Source organism: Gossypium hirsutum, chromosome D06 (genome assembly GCF_007990345.1).
Source record: "Gossypium hirsutum isolate 1008001.06 chromosome D06, Gossypium_hirsutum_v2.1, whole genome shotgun sequence".
Lineage (NCBI taxonomy): Eukaryota > Viridiplantae > Streptophyta > Magnoliopsida > Malvales > Malvaceae > Gossypium > Gossypium hirsutum.
Genome location: NC_053442.1, coordinates 40792651 through 40806046, shown reverse-complemented (window position 1 = coordinate 40806046; position 13396 = coordinate 40792651). Strand labels below are relative to the sequence as shown.

The 13396-nt window shown below is 33.4% G+C and overlaps 1 protein-coding gene and 2 long non-coding RNA genes across 4 annotated transcripts; all 3 read right to left on the bottom strand.

Moving 5' to 3' along the window:
* Nucleotides 1–388: 388 nt before the first annotated feature.
* On the bottom strand, nucleotides 389–1408 carry LOC121218295 (uncharacterized). Its single transcript, XR_005914528.1, has 3 exons — nucleotides 1314–1408; nucleotides 1138–1239; nucleotides 389–986 (listed from the first exon to the last, which is right to left on the bottom strand). It is a non-coding gene; the product is annotated as an uncharacterized lncRNA (long non-coding RNA).
* A 9-nt stretch (nucleotides 1409–1417) lies between these two features.
* On the bottom strand, nucleotides 1418–5761 carry LOC107901975 (uncharacterized). 2 transcript variants are annotated; one of them, XR_001685533.2, is made up of 5 exons: nucleotides 5550–5761; nucleotides 2635–3013; nucleotides 2099–2242; nucleotides 1770–2014; nucleotides 1418–1687 (listed from the first exon to the last, which is right to left on the bottom strand). It is a non-coding gene; the product is annotated as an uncharacterized lncRNA (long non-coding RNA). The 2 variants fall into 2 exon arrangements; XR_005914527.1 differs by having other exon boundaries at nucleotides 2879–3013; nucleotides 5550–5759.
* A 5370-nt stretch (nucleotides 5762–11131) lies between these two features.
* Nucleotides 11132–13055, bottom strand: LOC107901977 (putative pentatricopeptide repeat-containing protein At1g64310). Its single transcript, XM_016828172.2, has one exon. The coding sequence runs from the start codon at nucleotides 13036–13038 to the stop codon at nucleotides 11380–11382; it is 1659 nt and encodes a 552-aa protein (XP_016683661.1). The 5' UTR covers nucleotides 13039–13055; the 3' UTR covers nucleotides 11132–11379.
* Between the last annotated feature and the right edge of the window lie 341 nt (nucleotides 13056–13396).

The following is a 13396-nucleotide window of genomic DNA, read 5'->3' as shown; positions in this document are numbered from 1 at the left end:
GAGCTCACTACACCAAAATAGGTCTTTAGCGGCGTTTATTTAGGCCTTTAGCGGCGTTTTTTAACGCCACTAAAGCGTCGCAAAAAAGGCCGCTAACGAAAACGTCGCAAACGTTTGCAGCGTTTACAAACAAAAATGCTGCTAAAGACCATGTTCTTTAGCGGCGCTTAGAGAAAAACACCACTAAAGATCATGTTCTTTAGCGGCGTTTTTTCTTAAGCGCCGCTAAAGAACATAGTCTTTAGCGGCATTTTTTCTAAGCGCTGCTAAAGAACATGTTCTTTAACAGCGCTTTTATACACAAACGCCATTATTTTTGGGATTTTTTTATATTAAATTTTTCATTTTTCAGCCCTCCTGTAGCAACAAATCAAAAGCAACCAGATCTAAACCAGACAAAAGCAATAAATTTATATAATATTTCAAATTAAACGAATAAAATAATATTAATATCAATAAATAAAAGTGAATTCATATTATTTTTGCAAAAATGTTAAATGTTAAAATGATAAAAATATTTATGCAATACACTATGACGGCAGAAGTTGCGACTGAAACATCTTCATCATAGTCTGAAGCTACTGCTGGAGTTCGTCGTACTTTTTGCTCTACTCTGCTTCTCTCGCTACAGCCTCTGCTTCCTTCGCTGCAGCCGCTGCTTCCCTCGCTGCCGCCTCTGCTTTAAGTTGTAGCTAGAGTTCTTCATATTTCCTTTGAACTTCAACTGTGGTCGCTTGCATCTGAGCCATCTGGTCTTTTAACCTCTGAACTTCAGCTTGAGCCTAACTCCCCGAAGCCATGTATTGTTGCGAGCTAGATCCAAAATATTGGGTTGGGCTAACAAAAGATCCTTGAAATTGAACCCGACCATACCTTTCAGGACCCAAAACTTTAGTAATAATCCGGTTATCAATTTCTTCAAGATGAACAGAACTATCAGTAGAAACAATCGCTTCTTACTCCGCCTTTTTATCCTTTAGTTTTTCCTAATAAATAAATCACATAGTTAGGAACGCAATATATATTAAAAAACATATGCAACATAACAATAGTCGCATTACAAGCAATTAATTAAACCATTAGAAAATAAACACTATAAATAATTAAAACAAGTCAAATCGTATTAAGTAAACGTACCATTATTTCACTAGCTTCAAGAGTCGTGGGAGATCCATCTTTCTTCCTATGTGTAATTTCAAAAAGTTGAAGGCGTCCAACTTTTTTACCGGACGACAGTTCCTACAATATAGTAGTAAAAATATTATTTAATGGAAAGTTATACATATTTTACAATATTAAAAAATTAAAAATACCTCCGCCTCAACTACACATGCAAAACTTCTCGACCCGGCTATGTGAGTGAATTTTTGTTTCTGCCTGCTGCTTTTTCCAACTTGTTCACGATCCTACGTTATGAAATTTTTAGTACGTAAATAGTAAATACTATAAACCAAAATAATTACAATAGTTTGGAAGTACGTCATACCTCGCCTTTCTTCGAATGCCAAAATCTAACCGCATCTTCCCATTGGTACCTCAATATACCCGGCGGGACATTTTGCAATTTCTCATCGAGGGTTGTTTTTGTCTTATAATAATTTTTCTTCAAAGTACTTTTATTGTCTCTCCATATTTTTCCCAATGCCTTCTTTAAATAAGCATCCGAGACCTCTAAAGCAAACCTCGCCTACAAAAAACACAAGTTAATAAAGTAAATATAAATGAAACTATTTCCCAAGCATTACAGATGACATTAAGTAGCGCGTTACCTTAATATTTTCGAGGACTTGGTTTTTGTTGCTATCGGGCATTTGATGCCATGACTCGTAGTTGATAGGCAACATATTCGCATTTCGTGCTAAAATGCCCATGTATCCTGTTAAAAGTCGAGCTTCTGATCCAACAGGCTAACCAAAACTGTTTTGTCCAAGTTTGACACGCTCAACTGGATCTAACTCGTATAACTCTCTAAGTAGCATACGTCCTCGACCTCTGCGCGTCCCACCATTTTCAACTACAAATGGTATATTATAATATAAGAATTTGAAAAATAAATCAATTATAAGTCAACACGCATGTAAATTAAATGTAAAATTACTTTGAACTTCTGTGGGATCCTCAGGTGTAATCGGAACATTCGAAGATCCGATTGCTGTCTGTTGTTCAGTACTATTTGTTTCTGTCGAGTTTGGATCATTTTGAACAATGCTTCCCCTTAGAATTTTTCTTCTAGGCATTTTATCTGCAATACACGTAAAATAGTTGAAAACTTAATAACTAATTACAACAACAACAGCACATATAAAATAGTTGAAATATATAATAAGACCAAGATTTAAATTATGATATTACATATAATTAAACAATCATAAAATCTTACTACATCATTATTCGTAAATATCTTAATCCGTATCCTGACGAACCCATTGAAATTGTGCACTAGTACTAGGGATATTATCGTTTAAGTTTTGTTCTGGAAAGGGCAAAGTTTCTAATTTGTTGTCGATTTTATCGCTACTTCCAATGCCCATGTCAAATAAGTCTCTAGGGATGTTACGGAGTACAACGTACCAACCCTCATCAGTTGGATCTTTTGAGTAAAAAATTTGTTTGACTTAAGATGAGAATACATACGGCTCATCCCTTCCATGATCGTGAATATTAAATGTTTCCCGCAACATCCCTTCTATGTCATCCCCTCTAACAGACTGATGGTAAGTCGTATTGTCATAAGATACATCCATCCTTGAAGAGGAAGTACTAGGCGGGCATTCTCCATGAAAAAGCCATTGTTTATAACCCCGGTCAAACCCATCAACAATTAGATGCTCGTATACAACTTCACGATAATGTCAGTTTATGTTGACACACTTCTTACACGGGTAAAGAATCATGTTCTCCTGGCTTGCATATTGAAATGCAAAATTTAGAAAAGTCTGTGCTCCATTTCGATAATCGTCGCTCACCCTTGACAAATTCATCCAAGACCGGTCCATTTCTTATTTCTTGACATCTGATTTTCACCAGAAATTACAAGGGTAAGTTGTTCAGTGGCAAGTATAAATGAGTTATGTAAGTATATCATGAAGATAAAACTAAAAATGTAGAATCAATGCTTTGATGAATTGCAGAAGTTAGGGTTTTAACTTGGACCAAAGAAATATTTATATCAGTTATTTGAATTGTAAAATTTTAATTTGGACTTGAAATTAAAATTTGAATTACAAGTTAACTCGAAAAAATTAAATAATTTGATTCGATTAACTTAAAATTTAATTTTTTTAATTTTTTTAAATCGAATCAAATTTTACTCAAATAATTTTCCATTTTTCCATACATGTTGAAATTAATTTCTTGTTTAATAAATTTATTTAAAAGTGGAGTCTCCATATAAATATTATTAAAATATTAATAAGTTATGTAAGTTATTATAAGTAAGTTATGTAAGTTATTATAAGTAAGTTATGAAAGTTATATATAAGTCATGTATAAGTTATGTAAGTTATTATGTAAGTTATGTGTTGTGTAAGTTTATATATAAATTTTAGTTAAGTTATGTATGTAAGTTATATATAAGTTTATATATAAGTTATGTAAGTTATTATGTAAGTTATCTGTTGTGTAAGTTTACATATAAATTTTATTTAAGCTATGTATGTAAGTTATATATAAGTTTATATATAAGTTATGTAAGTTATTATGTAAGTTATGTGTTGTGTAAGTTTATATATAAATTTTATTTATGTATGTAAATTATGATATGATTGATAAATATTTCAAATATATATAAAATTTTAATATATATATATATATATTAAAAATGTATATAAATATATATATCAAAGATGTTTGAAAATATAACTTTTGCACGAATGTATTAAAAATGTATATAAATATATATTCGGGCAACTATGGATTTTTGCACGAATGTAGTAAACCATATTCAAAGTCAACAAAAAAAAGAAGCGAGATAATAAAAAGAAACATCTTGGAATATGCATTATTCGATTAAAACTTAATTAATTGATCGAATTAATTAGTTCGATTAATTGGTTGGTCATTAAAATTAATTAATTACTGTTAGGGCATACACATGGATATCACATAAACAAAGTTAACAGACATTAACTTTTCCATCTAATTTAAAATAATTTGACAAAAAATACAAATTTAAGGAATAATTATTTTTGTCATTCCTTGAAACTTCATTGAAATAAAAACTAAGAAAAAGAACATTATCATTATATTTTCAATTAACCGACTGGAAATTAAGTCATTGAAAAAAAAATTCTATCCGAAAATGGTTAAGAAATCTGAAATTTCAATTAATTGTAGTTTAGTTCGAGTAAGCACTCCTAGAAATATGATTATGGCTGCGATTTCTTCCTATGATCATATCGTAATTAGTAAGCAGCAGCCCAAAAAATAATCATGATAAGTGACCATCAAATATCAATGAATTGCCCTAATAAATAATGATGATGACGAAGAATTACTGAAATCTGAGGCAAGGTAACCAAATCACAATCAAAGGCAGCAATTCAGTCAACAAACTCGAAATTACTCCAACCTAAAACCAATCCGATTATAAACATGTAATAACTTGAATTTAATAATTGAACTCGTAACAATCTGAAAAACTCCAAATCCACCCAATATATACCTTTAAACATCTACAAATCTAGAATCCCAGATTGGTTTAAAGCTCTAAAAGCATCTATAAGTTTAAAGGAGCTAATCAAAGGTACCCATAGCTTGTGAATGGGAAGGCCATAAGCTATAAATGAACAACTTTGAAACAAACCTGGTATAGTTTGTTAAAAGCATCCCAATCCTACTTTTTTTTGCTTTCCTAATGGAGCCTTATTCCACAAAGTCCAGGGAGCACACTAAACATCTGGGATAATTTATCATCACATTTTTTCTGTCATTGCATGTTCAAATGAATCAAAGCAAACAACACTTGCACTAGGATGTAAGGTAGCCGTAACCAAAGCACAGAATTTGGCAATAAATTAATGATAGAAGATTTTGCTGCCCTGAAAACCAGAGGGCGCTAGTATTTTCTATTTTGGATTAGTTCCAGTTCAATAAAATAGCATGTCTAAAAGGTCTGTTGAGTTAGAATGAAAAAAAGGACACCAGATGCAGGCATGACCCTGAGATTATTACAGTTGATATACATACCAGGCTATGTCCATATTCATACATATAATTTTTCATTCGTACATGGACTAAACATATTCAACATTCAAAGGTCTTTTTAGTCGTGTTATCAAAATCATCGATTTTAGTAAAGTATATATTCCAGCAAGTGGAATATATTCTAGCAAGTATATACTTGGCCATATATTCCAGCAAGTATATTCCAGCAACTGGAATATATTCCAGCAAGTATATATTCCAAAGTTATAAGTAATTATTTTGATCCCTTTGCAGTGTTTAACAATGATATTTAATATTTAGTTTAATCTACTAATTGGGGCAGGAAGAAGAAGAAGCAAGTACGAACGGATATTGTTGCAGCAGAGGATATCACGAAAACTTACCAATTGTTGCGGCAGAGGAGACCGACGGACGGAGACGGTGATGTGACAGAAGAAACGGCAACGTTGCAAGAGGTCGAGTTTGGGAAAATCTGGATTAGGGGAAATTTTAGGGATTTGGGGGAGAATGGGATTTTGGGAGATAAGTCACGATAGTTGGGGATTTGGGGGAGAATGGGAATTTTGGGATAAGTTTCGGTAATATCTATGGGAAAAAAACGATGACATTTTTTTATGAAAATGAAATCATTTGTAGTACAAACACAGCCGTTTTACACACATTAAGCTAAAACTTGTGGCGCTTAGAGCAAAAACGCCACAAATACCATGGACAAAATGACACCGCTATTAGATAACCATAAACATTTTTACGGCGTTTTATCAAAAGCGCCACTAATAAAAATAGGAAACGGCGTCGTTACCTCAACCACTAATAAATATTTGTGGCGCTTGCAGTAAAAACGCCACAAATAACATGGACAAAACGGCACTGTTATCAGATAACCTTAAACATTTTTGCGGCGCTTTAGCTGAAGTGCCACTAATAAAAGGAGGAAACGGTCCCGTTTCCTCAACTCGTAGTAAATATTTGCGGCGTTTTTAAAATCCGCCACTAAAAGAAAACAAAAAACGGCACCGTCTTTGTTACACTTAAAGGAAATTTGTGGCGTTTCTTCATTAAACGCCGGTAATACATCACCTTTCGCAGCGTTTTTGCTAAAGCGCCGCTAATGCCTTCCTCCAAGATTGAAGTCAAATTGATCCAAAATTAAAACAAAATTTATAAAATGAAATTATTAATTAATAAAAAATGGGAGAATAATGCATTTTTAAAAATTAATTTCATGTTCTATAAAAAATTTTACATCAATATATTTTTATATTGAATAAATATAAATATTTATGTATGCAATATATAAATGAAAATTGATGTTAATTATATCAATAATTGTGTTAACATTTTACAAGATTTAGATCAAATTAAAGTTCTTGTATACAATTGAACATTAAACCGTTGTTCATGTACGCTTTTGGGATTTAACCCTAAACCTTAAACCCTTAAACCCTAAAATCCTAAGCCACTAAACCCTTAAACCCTAAACCTTAAATCTTAAAACTAATAACCAAACCCTAAAATCCGACCACCAATATACCATAAACCTTAAATCATAATTCCTAAACCCTAAACCTAAAACTCTAAACTCTAAACCGTAAACCCCAAACCGTAATCCTAACGCCGCTAATATTAAGGTTTTTTATATATTTTATACATTGTTCTAGACATTATTTTTAATTGATACATTAAAATTATGAAATTATTAATATTATTAATAATAATTAAAAAACAATACGTATTTGTCATTTTTTTGAAATTGGTACCAAAAAAGTCATTAAACCTTAAATCGCCCAAACCTCAAAACCATGCATTGTAAACTTTAAATTATAAACTGCAAATCGTTAACCACAAGCATCAAGCCTAAAACACTAATTAACCTCTTAACATGACTAAAGTGGCCTAAACCCCAAACCCTAAACCTTAAACCCCAAACTCCTAACCCCTAAATCTAAAACACCAAAACCTACATCATAAATCCTAAACTCAAAACTCTAATATTCACAAAATAATAAACATTATATAATGATTAACCCTAAAACCCTAAACTATACACGATAAACTTTTTAACTTATAATAATCACTGAACCTTAATCATTAAACTCTCAAACCCTAAATCGAAAACACTAAACCTATATCGTAAACCCTAAACCCTAAACTGTAATCCAAAATACTAAACATTATATAATGAACCCTAATACCCTAAACCTAAACCAAATATGATAAACTAAATATATAATAACCACATTATATAATGCATGGTTAAGACCAAAACTCTGTTAAGATATTTTGCGGCGCTTTGCTTTCGCGACGGTTTACCGTAAGCGCCACAAATTTTAGTATACATCAAGACCAAAACGTTGCGTTTTGGTTAAGGTATTTTATGGCACTAGCCACAAATCGCCGCTAATACTATGCTTTAGCGGCGTTTCACCGTAAGCGCCAATAATTCAAGTATACATCCAAACCAAAACGTTGCGTTTTGGTTTAGATATTTTGCGGCGCATCCAAAAAGCGCCGCTAATACTATCCTTTAGCCGCGTTTTCCAATAAGCGCCACTAACGCTAACATACCTCAAGACCAAAACTCTGCGTTTTGGTTAAGATATTTTGCGGCGCTATTACCAAAGTGCCGCTAATACTATCCTTTAATGGCGTTTTACTGTAAGCGCCACTAATTCTAGTATACATCAAGACCAAAACGCTGTGTTTTGGTTAAGATATTTTGCGGCGCCAGCCACTATTCGCCGCTAATACTATGCTATAGCGGCGTTTTCGGTAAACGCCACTAATTCTAGTATAAGCAAGACCAAAATGATGCATTTTGGTTCAGATATTTTGCAGCGCTTTCAAAAAGCCCCGCTAATACTATTTGTTTGTAGCGTTTTCCTATAAGCGCCACTAATTCTAGCATACCTCAAGACCAAACTCTGCGTTTGGTAAAGATATTTTGCGGCGCTTTTGGCAAAGCGCCGCTAATACTATGCCTTAACGGTGTTTTCCCTTAAGCGCCACTAATTCTAGGATACATCAAGACCAAAACGATGCGTTTTGGTTAAGATATTTTTGCGGCGCATTTCGCAAAACGCTGCTAATACGCTTTAGTGGCGTTTTCTCATAATCGCCACTAATTCTAGTATACGTCAAGACGAAAACGTTGTATTTTGGTTAAGATATTTTGCGGCGCTTTGTGGTAAACGCCGCTAATTATGTTCTTGTACGGCGTTTATTTTGAAAACGCCACTGTTTGTTCGACTTTTGGCGGCGTTTTTCGAGAAGCGCCGCTATTGCTAGATCTTTAGCGGCGTTTAGTTCTTTACGCCGCTAATGCTCGATTTTTAGCGGCGTTTGTAGTCCAAGCACCACAAAATATGCCGCTAAAAGCCTGTTTTGGTGTAATGGCTATGGCATGTATAGGGACTTGGTCATTTCGACTGTATATTCTTAAGATATGACCAAAAGATTATATGTAAATATTTGATGATGAATAGTTATTAAAATGGCTAAGTATGAAGGTGTTTGTTGTTATAAATGTCTAGGTGATAAATTATGCATAGAAATCATGAAAAAGTAAAAATTGGTAGTGAATCAATTTTGAGACAGTAGTAGTGAAGTGATTTTGAAAAATCACCAAGGATAGTAGAAAATGAATTAGAGGGTGGATGAGATATAGAATTAAAGCTTATTGAATATATTTTCAAAGAAAAATAACGGTGTAGACAAAAGAATTATGTATTCTGACATATTTTCATTTTAGTTAGATAAGGTCAAAGTGGTTTTCGGAATCCCCTGCTCTGACTTTGGAAAATCATTAAAAATTTTAAATATATATTTATGAGTTGTAATTTATATTTCTAGGTTTCTTATTGAGGCTGATTTCTATAGAAACAAGTTAGAACACCATATGAAATCTGTATAATGAGATAATTGAATTTTAGTGACGAGAGGTCAGGACAGTAAATCAGTGAAATAGTGGAGAATTTAACTAATAAACTGTACTAATTGGATAAACCAAAAATTCTAAAAAATTAATAGTAAAAATATATATGAGTCTAGTTTCAGGGAAAATTTACGGATCTAAATTTTGAGTTCCGTAGCTCGAGTTATAATTGATTTAGTTACTGTTGTGCAGGTGGATAGCCTTATTATGAACAGTGAAATAACTTTTAAAAGTAAATTTTTATGCCCTGAACTTTTAAGTTAAGTCAAGTAATTCCTCATGATCGACTCCGGAAATGGTCTCGGGTAAGGGGTGTTACAAAGTAATAGTCGACTGATAGAGATTCATGAAAGTTTTGCAAACTATTATTCAAAGGTATGACTATAGAGCTCACTAAGTACTCTTGTACTTACAAGGTTTGTTATTTCATTTCAAGTTATTGAGGAAAGTCTGTGCATAGAGGGACAATGCTAGGAGTTCGCCAAGATAGTGGCGAAATGAGCTATTATGCATATAGTGGAAATTTTGGCGTAGTCTAGGAATACACCCCTTTTAGTCTGTTTTTGTTAAACCTCTTTTCGTAAAGATTTGTATCTAGATCCACATGATAAACTATTGTAGGGTATTTTCTTTGCCTTCATATATTAAGCATTTCAATTGGAATGCCAGAGGAAATGTTTTAAAGAAGAAAGAAATTAACTGATTTTGTTAAACCGTTAAGTTTTTTTGTGGTAACACCTGAAATCTAGATCCTATGAATCAGGTCGGGTTGAGGCTGTTACATAATAACTCATATTTAAAATTATTTAAAATAGTTCTCATAGTATTTTAGGAGTAAATTCTAGCTTTTAGGCTAGTTTTTATTAGATTTTATAAGTTTTCAAATTAATTATGTTTTTATTTATTTTTGCTTGCTTTTCATCATTTTTAGAGTTAGTTCAGATTTGTTTGTTATTTTCCTTTTTCCATTAGGTATAAAATGAAGAATGGAAGAGTTGGAAAATAAATCCAGAAATGACGGAAAGAAGTCTTTTGCTACAACAAACCAAATTAAAGATGGAGTATGTTTATAAATTTGAAAATTTGGCAACAACAGTTTGCTCCACCTTAATTATTTGATCAATGGAGCATCATGATAAAAGTCTAATGTTTAAGGGTTTCAAGATTCACAGTTTTTGGTTGAAAGGAAATAAAAGAACTCGATTTGGGCTCCTCAATGCAAATTCTTCATTTATTTTGTTGAAAGGAAATAAAAGAAAACTTCAAGCTTAAAAGGAAAAAAAAAACAAAGGAGATTTGGGCACCTCAATGCAAATTCTTCATCTATTTTCTCTCCAGATTATTTACTTTTACTTTTTATTGATGCGAAATTGCTTTGAATATCTTTTTGTCATGTTTTCTCAACATAAGATTAACTAAACTACTTTTTTCCTTGAAACATTGATAGATCTTGTAACTTAATTAATTGATTATTTTTCTCTTCAATTGTTTTGAACTATGCTATTATTTATGCATTCCTACGCTTATTTAATTTTTCTTGTCTAGTCAACAAGTTACATTAATTTGATAACCATAAATTGTCTTAGAAAAGAAAGTTAGAGTTAAGATTTAAACTGAATAGATTATGATTAACCCTAGTAGCACTTGTGATTGAGTTAATATACAACTATGATAGAAATGCATCAAATGACATAATCAACCTAATAGATCTCCGTTTAATAATTTAATTTAACTTGCCTAGTAAAGGAATATAGCAATTGGGAAAAGGAAATGGACTTAACTAGATTCCTATAAAGTGTAATAATGTCATTGAAATGGGGGATGATGATTAACTAGATTAGGTAAAGTTATAGTTCCTAGTTCAAAAAATTGATTTGAAAACTCAAAAAGTTTTCATTGCCTTTAGTTTAGTAAAATACTTGTAATTAGCTTCTTCTTTTTTTTTAATTTTAGTAGAAATTATAATTTAGTTTATTAGTTTAAATTAGATTAAATTGAATTATTAGCATTTAGTAACTTAAAAATTAGTCCTTGAAGAAATTATATCATCTTATCATGGTATTACTTCATCCAAACGTGCACTTACATCTATAAATTTCAATCATCAAAATCTCTATATATTATTCTACAAGTGAGGCAATCATGAATCTCTTGTGCTCCCATAGATGAATATAAGGTAAGAAAGAGTTGTGCCAACATTTCTTCATTTTATCTTAGAAGGAAACTGTCATGTTGACCCGATTTGATAATAAGAGATTTGACGAGTCATGAGATAACACTTATCTCTTTCCACTTTCAATCCAGCTAAGCCCTGGGAACTTTTTTTGGGTTATATATTCTCTTAACCTCCATACATCATCCCACCTCCCATTAACAGCATATATGTTAGAAAGCATAACTCTGTAAGCACTTTTATTGGGTTCATTTTCCAACAGTTGCAGGGATATGGCTTCTGCCAACTCAGAATTTCCATGAGCTTCACAGCACGAAAGCAATGCACCCAAGATACCTGAGTCAACTGGATTGGGCAAGCACAAGATTAAATTATATGCCTCTTCCATTTCTCCAGCCATACCGAGAAGCTTTACCATGTGAACATAATGCTCAGTTTTGGGTTGGATGGAAAACTCAGAAATCATCCTCCTCAAAACTTCCCAACCATCATCCAAGAGACCAGCATGGCAACAAGCAGAAAGGAGGGAAGAGAAGGTGGAATCATCTGGTTTCAGGTTGGCCTCTAGCATTTCATCAAACATCTTGAATGCCTGGGAAGCAAGTCCATTCAACCCCAGACCTGAAATAAGAGAATTGTAAGATATTACACTCCTTTCCGGCATAATCTCAAAAACTCGGATCCCCAGGCTCACAAATCCACACTTAGAATACATGTCTATGAGAGCAGAGCAAACCACAACATTCGATTCAAGTCCATGTCGAAGAACATAACCGTGTATCTCAACACCAAACCTTGCATTTGCTGATTCAGCAGTAGCCGCCAGTACAGCAGAGATCAAAATGGAATCTACCGTTCTACCCTTCTCCATGTTCAGTTTCCTGAAGTAGAAGAACACCTTATCGTAAACCCCACATTGAGAATACCCAGTTATCAAAGAAGACCAAGCAACTAAATCTGGTTGAACCAAACTACTAAACACGGTATTTGCCCAATCCAAGCACTTGAACCTCGAATACAAGCTTACAAGTGCGCTTCCCACATGAACAGTACAATCAAAACCAGTTTTCAAACAAAAACCATGGATTCCTTGACCCACACTTAACAGGCGGGAATCCATTAACCCAGATGTCAGCGCAACCAAAGTATACCCATCTGGCTGCTGATCCATATGTCTCATCCAACTAAACAACTCTAACCCTTTGTTTAAAAGGCCACGATTCCCGTATCCCAAAACCATTGCATTCCACAAAACCAAATCCTTCTCAGGTATCCTATAGAAAACCTTGCTTGCCTCATCAACAAGACACAGCTTTGAATACCCGGTAACAAGTGCACTACCACAGATGGAATCCAAACCCAACCCCGAGAGTATCACTCTTGTATGAACAATCCTCATCCTTTCCAAATCAAAGTTCTCGTAGCAGGCACGTGTTACGCTGGCGTAAGTGAAATTATCGGGTTTTGTTTCCGATGCAAGCATCTGGTTAAACAATGATAAGGAGTGATTGAAGTGGTGGGCTTGAGCATAAGCTCGAATAATGGAATTCCAAAGGAAAACGCTTCTTTGAGGTGCTTTGTCGAACAAGTTGCGGGCTGAGCAGAGGTCATGGTTGATGGCGTAGAACCGGAGGAGTTTTGTTGCGAAGAATGGATCAAGGGAGAGGTGGGTTTTGGAGATTAGAGCGTGGAGCTGTTTGGTCTTAAGAATTGTTTGATGGTGCTTTGAAAGCTCTGATAGAAGTGAATGGATTTGAAAGACCATCTTTCCTCCTTTTACAGGCTCTCGGGGGGGGGGGGGTTTACAAAATTATTAAAAAAAAAAAACTAAAATATTATAATTTTTTTATTTACCAAAATATTATAAAAATTTTTTATTTATCAAAATATATATAAAAAAACAGAAAAAAAAACTGACAACAGGCCAATCACATTGGCGGCACCAAAGGTGCCAAAGAGATTGGCGGCACTAATGGTGCCAAAGGACTAAAATGTAACTTTCTGTAGTTTTAAGGACCTGACATGCAAATTTACTATTTTAAATTTTGTGCCACTAAAATTAAAATGTGGCTAATTGCCTTCTAAGCCCTCCTTATTTATTATTTTCTTTTTATTCCCCTTCA